General features: G+C 42.6%; 1 protein-coding gene across 1 annotated transcript; it reads right to left on the bottom strand.

The window, feature by feature from the left end:
• Positions 1-15,545: 15,545 nt before the first annotated feature.
• aimp2 (aminoacyl tRNA synthetase complex interacting multifunctional protein 2) lies at positions 15,546-17,959 on the bottom strand. Its single transcript, XM_056753030.1, has 4 exons — positions 17,727-17,959; positions 17,036-17,242; positions 16,514-16,748; positions 15,546-16,428 (listed from the first exon to the last, which is right to left on the bottom strand). Exons 1-4 carry the CDS (start codon positions 17,847-17,849, stop codon positions 16,040-16,042), a joined length of 954 nt encoding a protein of 317 aa, XP_056609008.1. The 5' UTR covers positions 17,850-17,959; the 3' UTR covers positions 15,546-16,039.
• Positions 17,960-21,221: the final 3,262 nt, after the last annotated feature.

Raw genomic sequence — 21,221 nt, 5'->3', positions numbered from 1 at the left:
TTCGTTAATGACCTCTTCCAAAGATACAGTCAACTCAACTCTGAGGACTGTCCTATTGGAGCTGGACCACAGAACCATGTCCGGCTGCAGGTTGGTCGCTGCGATTTCCAAGCGGAAAGTAAATCTGTGGTTTATATCAACTCGCATTTCCCAATCCCTGGTTATACTCAGCAGTCCTGAATCTGGGGTTAAGTGCTGGGCCCGCAGTTTCTGCCCTCCCAAATAAAGGGTTGCCTTTTTAGCGAGTTAGCCTTGGCGTCTTGGGGGATGGCCAAAGGATCCTCCTATCTCTAAGAATCTGTCGATTTCTTTTTGTCTCCTGGACTTAGGTCGGCCAGTCATCTCCTTCTGTGACCTTGGGTTCTTGCATTTCACTCCAAATCTCTCCTCCCCATAGGTGTAGATGATCCCCCATTTCTGCACTTTACTTTCAACATCTCCTTTTTGGCCTGCTCAAAGCTGGACGAGATCTGAGTCAATGGTTTCCCATTCTTTGTTGCAGGATTGAGGCCAATATATCTGAGGTCTTCTTCCTTCCATTTTCCTTTCTACTGCTTGCTGCGGCTGGGTAGCCTCCGGGTGGCTGACTGCTGGTAAGTTTATGCTCGGTTGGGCTTCGTCTGGGGTTCTGATACCCTGTGGTGCTTATCCTGCCACTGGGCTTTACCCGATTTACACTACCTCTTGTGAAGAATTGGTCAATGCCCCTCATAATGCTCTCTTGGGCCTTGATGGATTTTAAGACCGCTCTCTGATGTTACCTTTGTCCCGCCGGAAATGCATATCTGTAGTTTCTGTCCTGTTGCTGTGCTGCTGTGCTGATCTCTTGGTTCTTTGTCATTTCCATTCCGAGGTCGGTTGCCATGTGATCCGCCGATGATTCATCTTGCGCTCTCGCAGACTCCAGGGGTATTCTTTCTCTTGTGTTTTTCGAAGCCTTAGATGGGTGGACACATTATGCTTATTGTAACGGATCCCGTCAACATGGGTAGCTAGCCCATGTCTGCCCCCGTGGGGTCTATTGCCTCCTGCCCGCAGTCTCTCCAGGCTATAACTAGGTCATCCCTGGTTGTAACCTGCCCTCTCACAGTCACTGGTTTTAACCAGATTATTCTGATTCGCTTAGTAAGTAACTTTGCTTATGTGAGCCTAACTCTCAAGCCTGTGAGAAAACGAGCCGTTCAGATTTCGCTCCCTTTCTTACGTAGGTAGCCATTATTATTATAATATTACTGCCCCTTTTTCTGAATGTGTCCACTCATGGCCCTGCAGCCATTTTTTTTCCCCTTGTGAATTAGTTCCGACACCATGGCAAAAGTAATCAAAGCAGAGCAGAGCAAAGAATGCAAACCCCAGGACCCGGTCGCGGGTCTCACTCCCGAAAGCAGTTGTGACCAGACCAACAGGGACCATAGCGCTAGCGCCTTCGCAAATGTCCCCGTGGGAAACAGGTATTCTTATATAAAACAATGTTTGGTGTTTAAAGACCAGACACAGCGTCATTCGCTTTATGTGACCCTTCTTTCTTGACTCGTCGTTGGAAGCACAGGCTCACAGCCCTGGCTAAATTTCTGCTGAAAAGAGGGCGGAGACTAGCAGCTCATTTGCACTTAAGGAAACACACACTAAAAAAAACAGCGCGATTCTCCTCGCATACAAAACTGGGCAATTAAAACATGGTATAATAAGAGATATGTGGTGCACTTTGAGCTAAACAATTCACAGACACATTCTGTGGACTACTATGATTTATATTACATTTGTGTAAATGTTGACAAAATAAAAGACATAGCTAAAACCAAACCTCCGAGTGTGTCTGAAGAATTTGTATCAACCATCACCCAAAAAGAAAAGCTAGAGTGTTTTTCTCCTGTAAGTCAGGAAGATTTAATTAAACTTATTGCAACATCCAAACCGACAACATGCTTATTAGACCCCATTCCGACTACCTTATTAAAAGAGCTACTACCTGTTGCAATTGAGCCCATTTGTAACATTATTAACCCGTCAATTAGTCTAGGACATGTCCCAGTACCCTTTAAGCTGGCTGTAATTAAGCCTCTTAATTACAAAAAAAAAAAACTCAGTCCCCAACGAACTTATAAGCTATAGACCGATTTCAAATATCCCGTACTTGTCTAAAATACTAGAAAAAGTAGTGTCAACTCAACTTTGTACCTTCCTACAAAATAATGACATGCACGAAAAGTTTCAGTCTGGCTTCAGACAGCATCATAGCACTGAAACTGCGCTCGTTAGAATTACAAATGACCTTCTTATTGCATCAGATAAAGGTAACATCTCACTCTTAGTCCTGCTTGACCTTAGTGCTGCTTTCGATACTGTAGACCATAAAATTCCCACTAGATCGTTTACACAATTATATCTGTATTCAGTGACAGGCACTACAATGGTTCAGATCTTACTTAACAGACAGATATCAATATGTCCATATAAGTGGGAAATCGTCAAATCTCACGCAAGTAAATTATGGATTACCTCAGGGATCGGTTTTAGGACCCTTGCTTTTCTCCATATACATGCTGCCCCTCGGCAACATTATTAGAAAACATGGAATTAGCTTCCACTGTTATGCAGATGATACTCAGCTATATATCTCATCAAGACCAGATGATTCCTTCAAGCTATCCAAACTGGCAGAGTGCATCGAGGACATAAAACATTGGATGACTAGTAATTTCCTCCTTTTAAACTCTAGCAAAACTGAAACATTACTTATAGCACCAAAAACACGTAAACAGAACATCTCCGATTACAGCCTGCAAATTGAAAGCTGCACTGTTACTCCAACAAATACAGTTAAAGAGCTAGGCGTTATATTAGACGGCAACCTGTCATTTAAAAATCACATCTCAAATATCACAAAAACAGCCTTCTTCCACCTTAGAAATGTTGCCAATAACGAAATATTTTATGAGTTGCTGACTCAGAAAAGCTTATTCATGCATTTGTTACCTCAAGACTTGACTATTGTAATGCTCTACTTAGTGGTTGTCCTGTATCATCAATAAACAAACTACAGTTAGTTCAGAATGCAGCTGCCAGAGTTCTTACAAGGTCAAGAAAATACGATCACATAACCCCAGTTTTTATCGCTTCACCGGCTACCCATTAAGTATCGTACTGATTTTAAAATTATTTTAATTACTTACAAAGCTTTAAATGGTTCAGCCCCTAGTTACTTAACTGAGCTTTTATCACATTACAACCCATCACGCTCTCTACAATCTCAAAACTCAGGACTTTTGACAACACCTAGAATAACAAAATCCACTAAAGGGGGAGGAGCTTTCTCATACGTAGCACCTAAACTCTGGAATAGCCTTCCTGATACTATTCGAGGGTCAGACACACTCTCCCAATTTAAAGATTAAATTAGATTAAAGACACATCTTTTCAGCCAAGCTTTCACTTAATGCACAGTTATAATTATTCTCCTTCTGCCTTCGCCTCGGGATGCCCATCCCGAGGTAGGAAGAAATTCCGTCAGGTCCAGATGATCGACATATGCCCATCCCATCTAGAGATTACACCTGCTACAGCTGCAGACTGACTGGCCATTCCAGCTCCATCTAAGGCAATTCCACCACCCACCCAAGAGAAATACGACCATCGGACCATCCCAGCTCAGACCACTACATACCCAACCAAGAGCAAAGACGGACTTGTCACATTTATTCTGAAGTTACACTTGGTATTTAATGCCAAATTTACGTCACACGTCAGTAGTTTGAAGTTATAGCTGCATTCGGTGGCCCTGATTGGAGGTTGTTGGGTGGGTGTTTGTGGGGAGTGGCGAGGCTAGTTGGTTGTGGGGATTCATCTGCTGGGGCTGTGTGGGTCCGGTTGGCCTTGATTTGCGGTCGTTGTCGGACAACAGAGGAATAAAGCTACAACATGCCATTACTATTTTCCCTGGTTGTTCCTCTGTTTTTCTGGTGTCGATCGTGGAGTGGGACAAAGTTGAACCTGCAGGGTTTTGGTTGAGTGTGACTTTCTGGGTTGCAGATGGTGGGCTCTCCCTCTTCCTCGTGGATATTTGCTCGGTGGCTTTGGGTCGGGGTCACTGAGTGCAGCTATGACACGTAAGAGGGGATCTGGCCCTCATGGCTGAGCCTGGTTTCTCCCGAGGTTTTTTTCTAAACGATTTTTTTTATTTTGCTGTATGTTCATTTTATAAAGGTCCAGTAGTTCGGCGCATTTAAAGAAACCCTATGTTACATTGACATCTAGCGGTTGAGCTTGGTACCACAGTCAAAATTCAAAATATTGGAGAGACAATTTCAGCCAAGTTACTTACGGTTGTTCTCGGGTTCTTTTGATTGTTCTCAGAAATAATCTACAGGCACTCTGTTGTTTGTGATGTGTACTGGAAGTTAAATTGGGGGTCACAAAAGTGTGCATGCAAATTAACGTTTGTTTTATGTTGTTTCGATGGAACTTTCTAATATTTAACACTGGAGGTCAATCGGTTATAACATAATTCTTAGCAATGTCATTTATACAACACTGTCATATAAAACACGGCTCTTTGAATCATCTGTGTTCAAAGTGCTCTGAAGGACAAATCAAACAGTTTCTCATTGGGAGACATTAAAAAGCGACTGTTTACTGAGTTTATGTCAAGCACCTGATAGATCTGTTCTTCTTCTATCCAGTCCAACCGGACCCTCAAAGCAAAACCATTAGTCAGTCTCTCCAGGGAGACACAGAGATTACAACAGCAAGCAGTTATCTTCACACATCTCAAACAAAAATTGCACTATTGAACAAGGAAGAGGCTAAATCCATTAGCGATATGAATGTTTCTAAGGGATCGTAATAAAGACGTAAAGGGGCAGGTGTGGTGTTTTATATGAGATTGTAGTTTATCTTTGAAATTTACAGTGTAATAAGTTGGAGGAGGGGCTGTAAGAAAATCAGCCTGAGCCCCAGATGAGCGTGTGATCAGCTCAGCAGATCGATGGAGGATGTGTGGCTGAAATCAGCTCTGAACACTCAGACTGCAGCTCCACTGATTGCTCTGGTGAACATGAACACAGAACCTCATCGATACAAGTTAATGAAATGGATCTATTCACAGATACCCGTGACTCTAACTCAAACTAGAAAGGAAAAAGACAGAAAAACAGGTGTACGTGGAGTACCCTGTAATGGGTAATTTAGGTACCTATATGTGCACAACCATTCAAAAGTTAAGGGTTAAGGGTGACTGAAATGTTTCTCGTGATTTTATGGAATGGCTTTTGCTTATATATTGGAAAGTACTTCTTTTGACATAAATATAATTCAGCTAATATGTTCGATCCTTTCATTAGAAAACTATAATTTTAATAAAAATTGAATGGATGAATAGTGAATAAGAGTGCAGAATAGAGGTGAATTCTTGAAAGGGATAATTCACTAAAAAATGAAAACTGTCATGATTTACTCACCCTAAAGTTGTTCTTAATCTGTTTACAATTCTTTGTTCCGATGAACACAAAGAAAAATATTTGAGAAAATGTTGGATATCTGGGGCACCAGACTTCCAGAAATAAAAATGATAATTATAGATATTATTTATTTATTTTATTTGTTCTGTTGAACAGAAAATAAAATATTTTGAAGAATTTAGGAAAATCTGGGGTACCGTTGATAACCATTTTAATAGTTTTTATTTTTGAGTGAACTATCACTTTAAGACCTCAAGAAGCTGCTTGGCGATAAATTCTCAGTGACTTTGACACTGAAGATGATCAAATATATCAGTTTTAATTTCTTTTGCACACTAAATTCTGGCCTATGCTGGGTTGTTTCAGCCCATTATTGAGTCAAATACAGCTGAAACATTTTCTGGTTGAATTTAACTCAGCGGCTGGGATCCAACACTGGGTTCAGAAACCAACATATTTTAGAGTGCTGATTTTTTAATAGTAATGTAAATTTTACCATCATGTTTTTAAGCCAAAAATGATGCTTTCACTAACAACAAAGAAATTAAACGTTGTAACATTTAAAAAATACAAACCATTATCAATAGGTAATGAAATGGTATATATCATACCATCATAATGTGGTGTTGTAGGATGCCAATGGTTCTGTGAAAGGATTTGCTGCGTCTGCTAAGTGATTTTACGCACATAAGGTAATCGCACACCTCTCCTCAACCAGCCACAGATCTTTAATGCTTACATAAGTGAGCACCACTATTCGATTAAATCCAAAAGTAGACGTCTGCAACACAAACTCCGATATGCTGTATCATTGTCCTCATTTCATCTTTCGTACAACATAGTAAGAGACATCCCATGTGTTTTAACAGCTGTATACTGATGTATGATGTGCAAATGAAAGCACTTGAGATTGTATTGCTGTGAATGCGAGCGTGGCACCGGAAGAGAGGCGGGTGTGATAAAAGTCTGAAAGCGTGATGCTAACACCAATTAAAACTGCAGGTTGAGCGTGTTGATCTGAGAGGAGAGAGCTCATTGTCTGACAGCCAGGACAAACACAACAAAGGTCAACACTTTATAGTGCCCTTTATAGCGTTATTTTTAGAAAGCGCCTTGCATTTGATGAAACCTTGAGAAAAGATCTCAGAGTCAGAACTACATGTGTCTAGGCATCAGTTATATTGATATTAAACATATTCAATATACAATGGCCTCAAAAATGTATATGGAATCACTTGAAACAAAGAGGCGTTTGCAAACAAATGATGCTGGATGTCATTTCTTGGATTCTTCAATTACTGTTCTAACATGTGTCATTTGAAAACTTCATTAACTGCTTTCCTGTAGCTCAGTGGTAAGAGCATGGCACTAATGGGTTCAATCCCAGGGGTTTACATGTACTTAGGAACCAATGTGTAGCATAATGCAATGTAAGTCTCTTGGGATAAAAGCGTCTGCCGAATGGGTAAAGGAAAATAATCTCTGTTTGCGTAAAAATACATTTTCTTTTAAATATTCATCTTTATCTTTAAAATAAATTCCATCCATCCATCCATTTTCTACCGCTTATCCGGGGCCGGGTCGCGGGGGCAGCAGTCTAACCAGGGATGCCCAGACTTCCCTCTCCCTAGACACTTCCTCCAGCTCTTCCGGGGGGACACCGAGGCGTTCCCAGGCCAGCTGGGAGACATAGTCCCTCCAGCGTGTCCTAGGTCTTCCCCGGGGTCTTCTCCCGGTGGGACATGCCCGGAACACCTTACCGGGAAGGCGTCCAGGGGGCATCCGGAAAAGATGCCCGAGCCACCTCAGCTGGCCCCTCTCGATGTGGAGGAGCAGCGGATCTACTCTGAGCTCCTCCCGAGTGACCGAGCTTCTCACCCTATCTCTAAGGGATCGCCCGGCCACCCTGCGCAGAAAGCTCATTTCGGCCGCCTGTATCCGGGATCTTGTCCTTTCGGTAGGTGAGAGTGAGAGTAGGAACGTAGATTGACCGGTAAATCGAGAGCTTTACCGGTTTTTTTTCCGGAGCTTTTTGCGGCTCAGCTCCTTCTTCACCACGACAGACCGGTACAGCTACTGCATTACTGCAGAAGCTGCACCGATCCGTCTGTCAATCTCCTGCTCCATCCATCCCTCACTCGTGAACAAGACCCCCAGATACTTGAACTCCTCCACTTGAGGCAGGAACTCTCCACCTACATGAAGTGAGCAAGCCACCCTTTTCCGGCTGAGAACCATGGCCTTAGATTTGGAGGTGCTGATTCTCATCCCAGCCGCTTCACACTCGGCTGCAAACCGTCCCAGTGCATGCTGAAGGTCCTGGTCTGATGGGGCCAGCACGATGATCATCCGCAAAGAGCAGAGATGCAATCGTGTGGTCCCCAAACCCGACGCCCTCCGGCCCCTGGCTGCGCCTAGAAATTCTGTCCATAAAAATTATGAACAGAACCGGCGACAAAGGGCAGCCCTGCCGGAGTCCAACATGCACCGGGAAAAAGTCTGACTTACTGCCGGCAATGCGAACCAAGCTCCTGCTCCGGTCGTACAGGGACCGGATGGCCCTTAGCAAAGGGTCCCGAATCCCATACTCCCGGAGCACCCTCCACAAGATGTCGCGAGGGACACAGTCGAATGCCTTCTCCAAATCCACAAAACACATGTGGATTGGTTGGGCAAACTCCCATGAACCCTCCAGCACCCTGAAGAGGGTATAGAGCTGGTCCAGTGTTCCACGACCGGGACGGAAACCACACTGTTCCTCCTGAATCCGAGGTTCTACTATCGGCCGGATTCTCCTCTCCAGTACCCTGGCATAGACTTTCCCGGGGAGGTTGAGAAGTGTGATCCCCCGGTAGTTGGAGCACACCCTCCGGTCCCCCTTCTTAAAAAGAGGGACCACCACCCCGGTCTGCCAGTCCAAGGGCACTGTCTCCGACCGCCACGCGATGCTGCAGAGGCGTGTCAGCCAAGACAGCCCCACAACATCCAGAGACTTGAGGTACTCAGGACGGATCTCATCCACCCCCGGTGCCCTGCCACCGAGGAGTTTCTTGACTACCTCGGTGACTTCATCCCGGGTAATGGGCGAGTCTGCCTCTGAGCCCTCGGCCTCTGCTTCCTCAATGGAAGACGTGACGGCGGGATTGAGGAGATCCTCGAAGTATTCCTTCCACCGCCCGATGATATCCCCGGTCGAGGTCAACAGCTGCCCCCCTCCACTGTAAACAGCGTTGGTGGGGCATTGCTTCCCCCTCCGGAGGCGTCGGACGGTTTGCCAGAATCTCTTCGAGGCCGACCGATAGTCTTTCTCCATGGCCTCGCCAAACTCCTCCCAGGCCCGAGTTTTTGCCTCCCCAACCACCCGGGCTGCAGTCCGCTTGGCCTGTCGGTACCTGTCAGCTGCCTCGGGAGTCCCACAAGCCAGCCAGGCCCGATAGGACTCCTTCTTCAGCCTGACGGCATCCCTTACTTCCGGTGTCCACCACCGGGTTCGGGGATTGCCGCCTCGACAGGCACCGGAGACCTTACGGCCACAGCTCCGAGTGGCTGCGTTGACAATGGAGGTGGAGAACATGGTCCACTCGGACTCAATATCTCCAGACTCCCTCGGGATCTGGTCGAAGCTCTGCCGGAGGTGGGAGTTGAAGATCTCTCTGACAGGCGATTCGGCCAAACGTTCCCAACAGACCCTCACAGTACGTTTGGGTCTGCCGAGTCTGTCCAGCTTCCTCCCCCGCCATCGGATCCAACTCACCACCAGGTGGTGATCGGTTGACAGCTCCGCCCCTCTCTTCATCCGAGTGTCCAAGACATATGGCCGTAGGTCAGATGAAACAACAACAAAGTCGATCATTGACCTCCGGCCAAGGGTGTCCTGGTGCCATGTGCACTGATGGAAACCCTTATGCTTGAACATGGTGTTCGTTATGGCCAAACTGTAACTAGCACAGAAGTCCACCACTCGGGTTCAGATCAGGGGGGCCGTTCTTCCCAATCACGCCCCTCCAGGTGTCACTGTCGCTGCCCACGTGGGCGTTGAAGTCATCCAGCAGAACGACGGAGTCCCCAGTCGGGGCGCTTTCCAGCACCCCTCCCAGAGACTCCAAGAAGGCCGGGTACTCTACACTGCCATTTGGCCCATAGGCGCAAACGACAGTGAGAGACCTATCCCCGACCCGGAGGCGCAGGGAAGCGACCCTCTCGTTCACCGGGGTAAACTCCAACACATGGCGGCTGAGCTGGGGGGCTATAAGCAAACCCACACCAGCCCGCCGCCTCTCACCCTTGGCAACTCCAGAGTGGTAAAGAGTCCATCCTCCCTCGAGGAGTGTGGTTCCAGAGCCCAAGCTGTGCGTAGAGGTGATCCCGACTATCTCTAGTCGGAATCTCTGAACCTCACGCACAAGCTCCGGCTCCTTCCCCGTCAGAGAGGTGACGTTCCATGTCCCTAGAGCTAGATTCCGCGTCCAGGGATCGGGTTGTCGAGGCCCCCGCCTTCGACTACCACCCAATCCACTTTGCACCGGCCCCTTACGGTCCCTCCTGTAGGTGGTGAATCCACGGGAGGGTGGCCCCACGTCGCTCCTTCGGGCTGAGCCCGGCCGGACCCCATGGGGGAAGGTCCGACAACCAGGCGCTCGCATACGAGCCCCAACCCCGGGCCTGGCTCCAGGGTGGGGCCCCGGCTGCGCCATACCGGGCGACGTCACGGTCCTCGAAATTGTAGTCATCATATGGGTTTTTTGAAAATAAATTCCATTTGTGATATGTGCTGTATACGCATTATATTATATAGACTCAGTCTTCACTCACACCGTGTCTGCACCGGCGCGACACGACCGGTGTAGACCGGTGTAGATATTAAAAAGGCATTAGAACCCATTATAATTTACAATTTTGCCCACACTGTAAGACAAAGGCATTAAGAACAAGCAGGTTGTAATGTCGCGTCCGGTGTAGATACGGTGTTAGGAAATGATTATGCAGTGTAATGGTTTGTTTGTGGTACACGTTCACATCACTTTATAAAAATTCTCTATCATGGTCATCTTTACATCATAAGAGAAAACGGCCCACTGCAGTGTTTGACAAGTTACTCTGAATAAGTAATGAATTACTAGTTACTAATGACATAATCAATAGTGTAATTAGATTACTGTACAAATGACTCTCTCCAAAACATATTTATTTACTTCTTACTAAATACTTTCTATATCCTACATCAAGCTTGATTAGTTAAGTGATTCTAGGATAGACATGAAACGGCTCTTCTAATTAATTTAGTGAAATAATAGATAACTACATTAAGTAGTATTTTTAACTGACCAAAGTATTACAGTTGTGAGAATTATACATTAAAGAATTCATGTTAAAGTTAGACTTTGTATTGTAATGTAAATTCCACTATTGCACACACATATATTACACAAAGTATTTAGTTTAATTAAATCTTAAGTAACTAATTAAATTACAGAGAAAATCAGAGTAATCCCTTACTTTACTTTTTCAAGGGAAAGTAATTAAATTACAGTAACCAATTACGTAGAAACTAATTACACCCAACACTACCCACAGGTTATTTACTATAGTTGTATTACCTTCTTATTTTGCTTACATTTGACCTTTTACACAAAGTTTTACTTTTTGCCTAAATTTTGTTAAAAACTATAATAATTTGTTCTATAAATATGGTTGGTATACTGCAAAGAGTAAAATGAAGATAAATTATGTTTTTGTTCTCCTGCCTGCAGTCCTGTATGTCAAAAGCTGTGACTTGTGCAAAGCTGTCAAAAATCTCAAAGGCGTTTATTCCAGTTGCAATAAAAAAAGAAAATCACTACTGTGTGTGTGTTTTCACTCAATTCTCTCTCAAGAAAAGCTGAATGATTTACTCATTTAGATTCATAGAAGAAAGTTAATGTAGTGTGAATCAGCATTATTGACACAGGGTTGATATACAGTGAGGAAAATAAGTATTTGAACACCCTGCTACTTTGCATGTTCTCCGACTTAGAAATCATGGAGGGGTCTGAAATTGTCATCGTAGGTGCATGTTCACTGGGAGAGACATGGCAAGGCAAGGCAAGGCAATTTTATTTATATAGCACATTTCATACACAGTGGCAATTCAAAGTGCTTTACATAGAAGAAATTAAAATAATAAAAAGAAATAAGAGTAATTAAAACAGTTTATAAAAGTAAAATACAATACAGTACAGACAGTCGGACGAACATTGGCACAGTGCTCATTCATTAAATGCATAGCTAAACAGATGCGTTTTGAGTCTGGATTTGAAAGTGACTATTGTAGGAGCACATCTGATCTCCTCTGGAAGCTGGTTCCAGCTGCGGCTGGCATAATAGCTAAAAGCAGATTCGCCATGCTTTGAGTGAACCCTTGGTATTTCTAGCTGATATGATCCTAGTGATCTGAGTGATCTGTTGGGTTTATATTCATTGAGCATATCTGCAATGTATTGAGGTCCTAGGCCATTGAATGATTTATATACCAGTAATAATACTTTAAAATCAATCCTAAATTTAACTGGGAGCCAGTGTAAAGACCTGAGGACTGGTGTGATATGTTCATATTTTCTAGTTCTGCTCAGAATCCTGGCGGCAGCGTTCTGTATGAGCTGCAACTGTCTAATGGTCTTTTTGGAAAGGCCAGTGAGGAGTCCGTTACAGTAATCCACCCTGCTGGTGATGAAAGCATGAACAAGTTTCTCTAAGTCTTGTCTGGAAACAAAGCATCTAATTCTTGCAATATTTTTCAGATGGTAGTATGCTGATTTGGTTATTGCTTTGACATGACTACTGAAACTAAGGTCTGACTCTAGTGTCACACCAAGATTCCTGACTTGATTTTTAATTGTTTGACCCCTAGAGTGAAGGTATGCGTTCACCTTGAGAACTTCATCTTTGTTTCCAAATGCAATTGCTTCAGTTTTGTCTTTGTTTAATTGAAGAAAGTTTTGACACATCCAATTGTTGACTTCATCGATGCATTGGCACAGGGAGTCAATGGGGCTGTAATCGTTAGGCGATAGAGCTAAGTAGATCTGTGTGTCGTCTGCATAGCTGTGGTAAGCAATCTAAAAACAAATCCAGAATTCAGAATGTATGATTTTTTAACTATTTATTTATATGATACAGCTGCAAATAAGTATTTGAACACCTGAGAAAATCAATGTTAATATTTGGTACAGTAGCCTTTGTTTGCAATTACAGAGGTCAAACTTTTCCTGTAGTTTTTCACCAGGTTTGCACACACTGCAGGAGGGATTTTGGCCCACTCCTCCACACAGATCTTCTCTAGATCAGTCAGGTTTCTATCCTGTCGCTGAGAAACACTGAGTTTGAGCTCCCTCCAAAGATTCTCTATTGGGTTTAGGTCTGGAGACTGGCTAGGCCACGGCAGAACCTTGATATGCTTCTTACAGAGTCACTCCTTGGTTATCCTGGCTGTGTGCTTCGGGTCATTGTCATGTTGGAAGACCCAGCCTCGACCCATCTTCAATGCTCTAACTGAGGGAAGGTTGTTCCCCAAAATATCGCAATACATGGCCCCGGTCATCCTCTCCTTAATACAGTGCAGTCGCCCTGTCCCATGTGCAGAAAAACACCCCCAAAGCATGATGCTACCACCCCCATGCTTCACAGTAGGGATTGTGTTCTTGGGATGGTACTTATCATTCTTCTTCCTCCAAACACGTTGAGTGTAATTATGACCAAAAAGTTCTATTTTGGTCTCATCTGACCACATGACTTTCTCCAATGACTCCTCTGGATCATCCAAATGGTCATTGGCAAACTTAGGACGGGCCTGGACATGTGATGGTTTAAGCAGGGGAACCTTCCGTGCCATGCATGATTTCAAACCATGACGTCTTAGTGTATTACCAACAGTAACCTTGGAAACGGTGGTCCCAGCTCTTTTCAGGTCATTGACCAGCTCCTCCTGTGTAGTTCTGGGCTGATTTCTCACCTTTCTTAGGATCATTGAGACCCCACGAGGTGAGATCTTGCATGGAGCCCCAGTCCGAGGGAGATTGACAGTCATGTTTAGCTTCTTCCATTTTCTAATGATTGCTCCAACAGTGGACCTATTTTCACCAAGCTGCTCGGCAATTTCCCCGTAGCCCTTTCCAGCCTTGTGGAAGTGTACAATTTTGTCTCTAGTGTCTTTGGACAGCTCTTTGGTCTTGGCCATGTTAGTAGTTGGATTCTTACTGATTGTATGGGGTGGACAGGTGTCTTTATGCAGCTAACGACCTCAAACAGATGGATCTGATTTAGGATAATAAATGGAGTGGAGGTGGACATTTTAAAGGCAGACTAACAGGTCTTTGAGGGTCAGAATTCTAGCTGATAGACAGGTGTTCAAATACTTATTTGCAGCTGTATCATACAAATAAATAGTTAAAAAAATCAAACATTTTGATTTATGGATTTTTTAGATTATGTCTCTGACAGTGGATATGCACCTACGATGACAATTTCAGACCCCTCCATGATTTCTAAGTGGGAGAACATGCAAAATAGCAGGGCGTTCAAATACTTATTTTCCTCACTGTATCTAATAGCACTAAATCCAAACGCTAATTCCTTTCTTAAGGGGAATAAAATGCTTGTAGCCATATGTTTATAAACTTAAGTTACAGCTTAGTATACACTCCTAAAAAATAAGGGTGCGAAAAGGGTTCTTCATAGCGATTGCCATAGAAGAACCATTTTTGGTTCGGCAAAGAAGCATTCAGTCAAAGGTTCTTTAAAGAACCATCTCTTCCAACCTTTTGATAATCTGAAGAACCTTGTCCGCCAAAAAGAACCTTTTGTGAAACAGTAAGTATCTTTTCATGTTGAAGATGCTTTATGGAACCATTTAGAAGAAAAGGTTGTTCTATGGCATCGTGAAGCACCTTTTTTTAGTGTAGGAATTAACGTTTCAGTTCACTTTCTTTTAGCTAAAATCTTTGTGTACACAACTGGAGTGTTTAAGGGATCGTATGATGTTTTTGGCAATGCAACCATCAAAGATACTCAACCCCTCAAATAATGTTCCTGTAGTTACAGTATTTGGTTTCTTTACCTCAACCGATAGATAGATAGACAGACAAATAAAATGTTGGAACTTGAATGCATCACATTTTGTTTCGGATCAAATAATCTGCCAAATGTCATGTTATATAATTAAATAATTGAACTGAATCCAATCCAAATTGTGATAACTTCCATGACCAACATGAGCTGATCCAGATACACAATGATTGCTTCATTCGGTCTTTATAGTGACATTTGTGTTGTATGAATTCCATCCTCTGTGCACAACAGACCTGAGAGCTGTGAAATTACAATGATTTTGCCTACAGGGAGATCTCAAATCAGCCAGCTGGAGTTTTCCTGAGGAACACGATGCCACCTGCAGGACATATGAACTATTACAGTCCACAGTGTCACTTCTGCACCTATAACAGGTGTGCATGTCATCACTGTAAAACATGGTATTTTTACCGAATTTCTACATATTTTCAAATGTCAAACAGTATTGTACAGCAAAAAATATATGTCAGGTGTGAAGTATGAGAAAATGTACTTTACAAAAATGGTATTGTACAGTTTTTTTCATTCGCTCCAGAAAATATTAACTTCCAAAATATTACAGATTTTAAAGAATTTTTTTTTTCAAATTGAAATATTAATATAAAGCTCTGGGCAAGAGGCATGTATTAGATAAAAAAAATGGTTTTTGTGTACATTTTGGCTTAACGGACAAGTTCCTACGTTGAAGGAGAGACAGCAAATATCTATGGCAGACAATTTTATCTACATTTGTGGCTTGTTTCAAAACCAATAATGAGTGACAAGACACCTTTTGCAACCAAACATGGAATATCCTCGTTTCTTATATGTATTTTAGAAGTTACTGCTCTACTAATAAAATCAACAGTTTGTTTATTTTGTTCTCTCAAAGAACAACATTATTGCCTATAAAGCTGCGTTTCTCTTGTCTAACCCTCAAAAACAGCAATCGCTTCACACTACAGTACATCTAATTTTATCTAAAAATAATAACACAAACATTAAATCCCCAGTGAAAACATTTAATAGATTTTAAGAAAAAGACGCTACAAAGTATCACCCCTCATACATACCAGTAGGTCCTTTGGCTCACATTTCAAACGCTTCAACCTAACGTAATATAATAACAACACACATTTTCTAGTACAGCATTCTTTTAGGCACAAGGCGGGAGAGGGAGTTGTATTCCAGTATCATTACCCTAAAATCTGTTCCAAATGCTCTCTCTGTTCGAAAGTGTTTGCAGTTATGACCCTGACCTGGGATCAGTTTCAGATCGACTCCAGTTAAATCAGCATCAACGACATTATCATATTAACTGGAACACCCATTATGACCAAGCTCAGATTGAATTCTGGGAAATGACTTTTTGTTTTGCAGGGACCGATCTCAGGTGTCCATTTACATTTGGTCTACAATGATGTCACACCACCATTTCCCTTTTATTATATATTGATGTATCTTTAACTGGAGCACGGCCCTTACTGATCTCACAGTTCCGGTCAATGTAGTAACGCATATGCGCAGTTGAAGTGGCCCAGGTTCTGGCAGGACTTGAGCCAGCGCTGTACGTTTGGAGGTGCAGAGGTGCCGTTGTTAACTTGCAGGACGCAGCAGGCAGACATGATGTCAGCGAGAGAGAACTCCTGGCCCAGAAGCCAGGGTGAACGGCCCAGAGCCCCGTTAAGCGACCGCAGCACGGCCGCCTGTTCTTTACCGCTCCCTTCGGCCAGCTGGAACACCGCCGTATCGATCCAGCTGTCCATCTGCGTGGCGAGAACGGGGTCCTGGGGTTCAGCACCCAAGAGCCGGTAGAGGAAGCGTGCGACGTTGGCCTCTCCCTCGATGGGGCACATGTTCTGTGTGTTAAACTTCATCTGCAGTTTTGACACTGAACAGAGACACATGGGCACAGTGATTTAGCATTTGTGTGTGTGCTGTAATGGCTCTCTTTATTTAAAAGCGGGCTGTCTCACCATCTTTCCATATGAGAGTGAAGCCAAGCTCAAAACGATGGCGAGTGTAGCTGTCTGTGTGCCGCGGTCCCAAGCAGGACAGCAGCGTAGGGGGCACGGAGGTCACGGAGGAGTGCACGTGCACGGCAGACAGCACCCGATACCGCTGGCACAGCAGACTGTGAAGAACCAGCAGAGACAGGGGAGGATTGGAGGGGTTCGCGTTAATTACGATGTCCCTCAGGGCACCCAGATCCTGCAAGACAAAACGTACAATACAAATAAAAAAAGGAAGTTCATTGCTGATCAAATCAATTTGATCATAACAAGCTTGCTGTCTTTAACTCAAACTTGACCGACCAGTTTAACACGAACAGGGCTGAATGAAGGGTGGAGGATGAACAATTGTTTTCAGTAGAAAAACCCATATGATTTAAGGATTACTCTTAAATGTTCTGCTTATTGTTTAAGTGAACGTACGTTTTTTTTTGAGTAAGTGATGATGATGATATAATACTGTAAACTGTATGAACAGCAGCTCACCTTGCCCAGTAAGCAGTCCAGGTCTGCTGTACCCTTAAACACTGTTGCCGAAACCCCTTGTGAGAGTGTTGTGGCATCCAGGTCAGCATCAGGTGTGGTCACGGTCTTTGTGAGACCATCAACCGTTGCCTTCAGTTCATAAAGTCTTTTCAAGATGTCATCCTGTCGAGCCTCCAGCACCTTCACAGTAGGATCTACTTCCCCGTTCTGGTGAAACACAATTTTAAAAATTGCTGCGTGGCATCACTCCTGAATATGCAGTTTAACGAAACAAATCAACACAGGGCTGTGTTAAACAGACTGCAATAGACTGCATGAGATGCTCAATTTACCATATTGTCATATTTTAAATAAGAGACATCCCCTTTCTTGTGTGCCTGACAAAACTGCCGTGTAAGTTATAACTTAAAAAGATCACACCTGGAGAGAACTGGATGTTTTATATCAGATAGCCAAATATGCCTCATATGGGCCAACCTCTCATTCTAGAGCTCATAGTAATACCAAGAGCAGATATGCAGCTGTCAATCATAGAACACATGCACATTGCTCCATTGAATCAGACAGCTTGACATTAGCCGTGTGTACTACTGAGTGTGTTTCTTTTGTGTATTTAAGTTTTCTGAAAGGTTTATATGTTGTGTTTGAATGTATACATTTACTTTTTAGATCAGATAAGTAAGACGATTACCTGGAACGCGTGCTCGCCGCAGCTCGTTCCCTGCGCGTGGACATTCGGTAACTTGTACATGCACGTTGGTAAATCAATCTTTATTTCACCGGGACTCACGGGTTTTACCTGATACATGGACATGACGACGAACGATAACTTCACTCCGGTGCCAAAATAAAAGCACGGAATCCGGACGCGTTTGTCGATTTCTCGACAGTCCGTCAAGAGGCTAGCTGGAGCTGAGCAGGAAAAGGCCGGAATGCGTCACTTCCTGTGTGTTTTTACATTTTTATTAAAGAACACGATTTATTATTAAGAATACGATGATATAACAACAATGAAAATAGCAACTTAAGTAAAATGAATGATACAAATACATTCACATAAAAATAATAATAATAATAATGAATAATAAAAACATTTAAATAAAATGACGCGCTATTTAAAATACATTTACAAAACGTCAACTATTGTAAAATAAAACAAAAATAACATTAATACTTTATCATGCATTTTATCTTAGATAAAAACGAACTAAAATATGCTTTATTTATTAAATAAAATGAAGGGCTTTTGTTCTATGACATATATTACTTCCGGTGAAAGTGAAAGTCCATAAGAAGTTTTTTTTTTTAATTCTCAATAATCTTTAAATATAAATATTTTTGTTGAAAAGTATTTTGCAAACTGTTTGAAGTTCAATAGATATACGTAGAGTACTTTTTTAAAACGTCTTCACAAAGTGTCATTTTTTACTCAGCAGTCTTCTACTAACACTACCCGTCTTCCTCATCGAACACACCTTTTTGATCGTGACGATCAAAACATTAAAATAACTCAATGCACATGCGAAATACGGAGAACATGTTTATATGTGCATTATATCCTGTTCTACATGGTTTTCCTTACATGCGTATTACTATAATGTGTCCACCAGAGAGCAGCATGATACTATTATAGTACAAGGCAAATTCAGCTCAAATTACATTTAGTTGATAGATTACAACAATTTAAATGCAAATTGTATATTTATCTGATTGGTATGTTTACATATACATCCTTTTATGTACTAAGGAATCAAGTGGGTGGGGTTAAAGTTAGATTTGGCCTGTGTTTTCTTTGAACTAAATTAACAACCATAAACTGTTGACATTAGTACAATCCTCAATAATACATTCATGCCTTTCTTGCATCAGTATGATCTTTATTAACTTTAAGTTCAATTTTCGACCAACAAGCACTTGAGTTTGCCTGGGTGTGTCTGCAATGTGTTCATTCATGTAAATTATTGAGTCTCAGAGTGTTAATACGGAGCTTGGAGTTCACTCTTGTGTGCAGTGTATCTTCAGTGTGTGTTTGTGTGTGCGTGCGTGTGTGTGCAGCATTTCTCTGCTCAGGGACAGTGTCTGTGTTCCGTCAGCACACCTGTGATCTTCTGCTACACAAGCCTTGCGTTTGCTCATTTACTGCTGAGCCCAGTGATCTGCCACAGCGTGTGTGTACAGTATGTGTTTGTGTGTGATATGAGGAACTGTGTTCATGTGTTTTGGAGTTGCCGAGGTTAACCTCAAAGGGGTCGCAACACAGCAAACCCCCAAGTGTAAACACACAACACAGTAATATATTCACAAGAAGATATTCTTAAGAGTACTGCTTACAACATTGGACCCCAATCGACTTCCGTTGTATGGACATTTCTCGAAATATCTTCTTTTGTGTTCTACTTAATGCAAGTCTAAATGCTTATTTTTTTTCATTCATCAGAAAAAAAGTGTGCTTGATAAGAAAGGTAATAGCACGGTGTGGAAGTTTCTGGCTGAAGGGTTTGGCCTTAAAAATAAGTATTAGCAATAGTGATAGTGATTCTTGCCTTAGCAAACACCACCAATGCAGGAATAATTACACGGGCGAATGACAAAACCATTGGTTAAAGCTACAACACGTCGTGTAAGCAGATAAGGCCGGTCCATTTGCCTTGTGTCCTCCGTCTGTTCACAAACAGCACAGTCTCTCTGTCAGCAGAAAGGAAGGAGAGGGAACGACAGAGAGACATTTAATTACAACGCGCAATTGAGTTTGGTGTCCCGACAGCTTGTTACGCTTTAATAATTCACACTTTGGTGAAGATGTGACGAGAGCGTCGTGCAGAACCATGTTGGGTAACGCGAAGATCAAGTCAGATGGTGAACCTGAGCCACGATGAAACCCAACAGCGACTCTTCTAATGATGCAGAAACACGAGCACAGATGGGAAATGATGATCGGCAGGGTCCCGAGAACCGCAGGGTTCTGTGTCGTGTGTGTGAGGATTTGACAGGGCCTGAACTTTGCTCGCTAGCCGGGAACCTCGGATGAACGGGGAGCCATCGCATGTATCATGTTAACGCGTGTCCGGCTGTTCAAGAGCGTCGCATATACTGTTTAATATTGACCGGTACTGAATGTCCACTTTAGTCATGGTTGCTTGGGAAGAGCATTCAGGGGTTGCGAAGTCTCTCGCCTAGCCGTCCGACGTCATGCGCGGCTCTGCGTGAGTTTGAATGCCTTGCATGAATGAAGCCTTCCCGAACATTTGAATGATCTTTCATTGTCAAATGAAGCTTTCCCCAATATTTGAATGCCTCAAGAAAATGAATGAGCTGCCGAACCAAAAAGGTACAGAGGAAGTGAACTTGAACGTGAACTTGCTCGAACAAAGGCCAGACAAAGCACAGGAATGAAATGAGGATTTATATTTACAGTACTGCAGGATTAAAGTGCATTGAAAACAACAAACGAGAGGAATAGGAAATGAAAAAATAGGAAGTCAGAGTTTTGTGTAGAACTAAAAACATAGAACTAAGGACTTCAAAACCAAAGCACAAACAATACCAAGTCAAACAAAATATACACTTTCATACAGTACTGTGAGGAAATCAAACATTTTGAAGTGAAATACAAAGTATTCAATTAAGTGGAATCTGCAAATTCAAATTATATTTTTGTCAAAGATGTTTTTCGGTTGGTTCAGCAGTGATAGATTTTGTTAAGTGAGTGATGTTCTTGGGTCAACTTCACTCTGGACCCTGGGGAGGTTTAACACTCATTCAAATCATTATGTCAGATTTGAGAGTTAAGTTTACAGTTCATGTGAAGCTTATACAGCGAGGGTATAGGTGCTTATAGACAGTTGTTATTCATAAGTTTGGGTTTGGCCTTTTTCTACAAAAATGTTGTTCCAGGGATAACGAAGTATGTTTGTATCTCTTGGTAAAATCAGTTTTTTTATTGGATGTATAAAGAGTTTTGTAAAGGTAGCAATGTAATCCGAATGTCGCCCGAAACAAGCTTACTTAGCTTTTGGGCCAAGTAGTTTATCCACATGTCTTTAGAGTTATCCTTTTAACCATATACCATAGTACTTGCCATAGTTCAACTATAGTAAGTACTTCACTGTGTTATTTACTGTGAAGTCTCATATCTTTTAAGTTAAAGGGCAAAGGGATAGTTCAGCCAAAAATTCAAATTCTGTCA

Source organism: Triplophysa dalaica, chromosome 7, assembly GCF_015846415.1.
Source record: "Triplophysa dalaica isolate WHDGS20190420 chromosome 7, ASM1584641v1, whole genome shotgun sequence".
Classification (NCBI taxonomy): domain Eukaryota; kingdom Metazoa; phylum Chordata; class Actinopteri; order Cypriniformes; family Nemacheilidae; genus Triplophysa; species Triplophysa dalaica.
Note: the sequence above shows the minus strand (reverse complement) of the source record. Positions and strands in the feature narration are given on the sequence as shown.

Coding starts and splice junctions, on each gene's coding strand:
- aimp2 (XM_056753030.1), bottom strand. CDS start 17,849: ATGTCCATGTATCAGGTAAAACCCGTGAGTCCCGGTGAAATAAAGATT. Junction 16,749..17,035: donor TGGACTGCTTACTGGGCAAG/GTGAGCTGCTGT, acceptor TTTGTCTTGCAG/GATCTGGGTGCCCTGAGGGA. Junction 16,429..16,513: donor CACTCTCATATGGAAAGATG/GTGAGACAGCCC, acceptor GTCTCTGTTCAG/TGTCAAAACTGCAGATGAAG.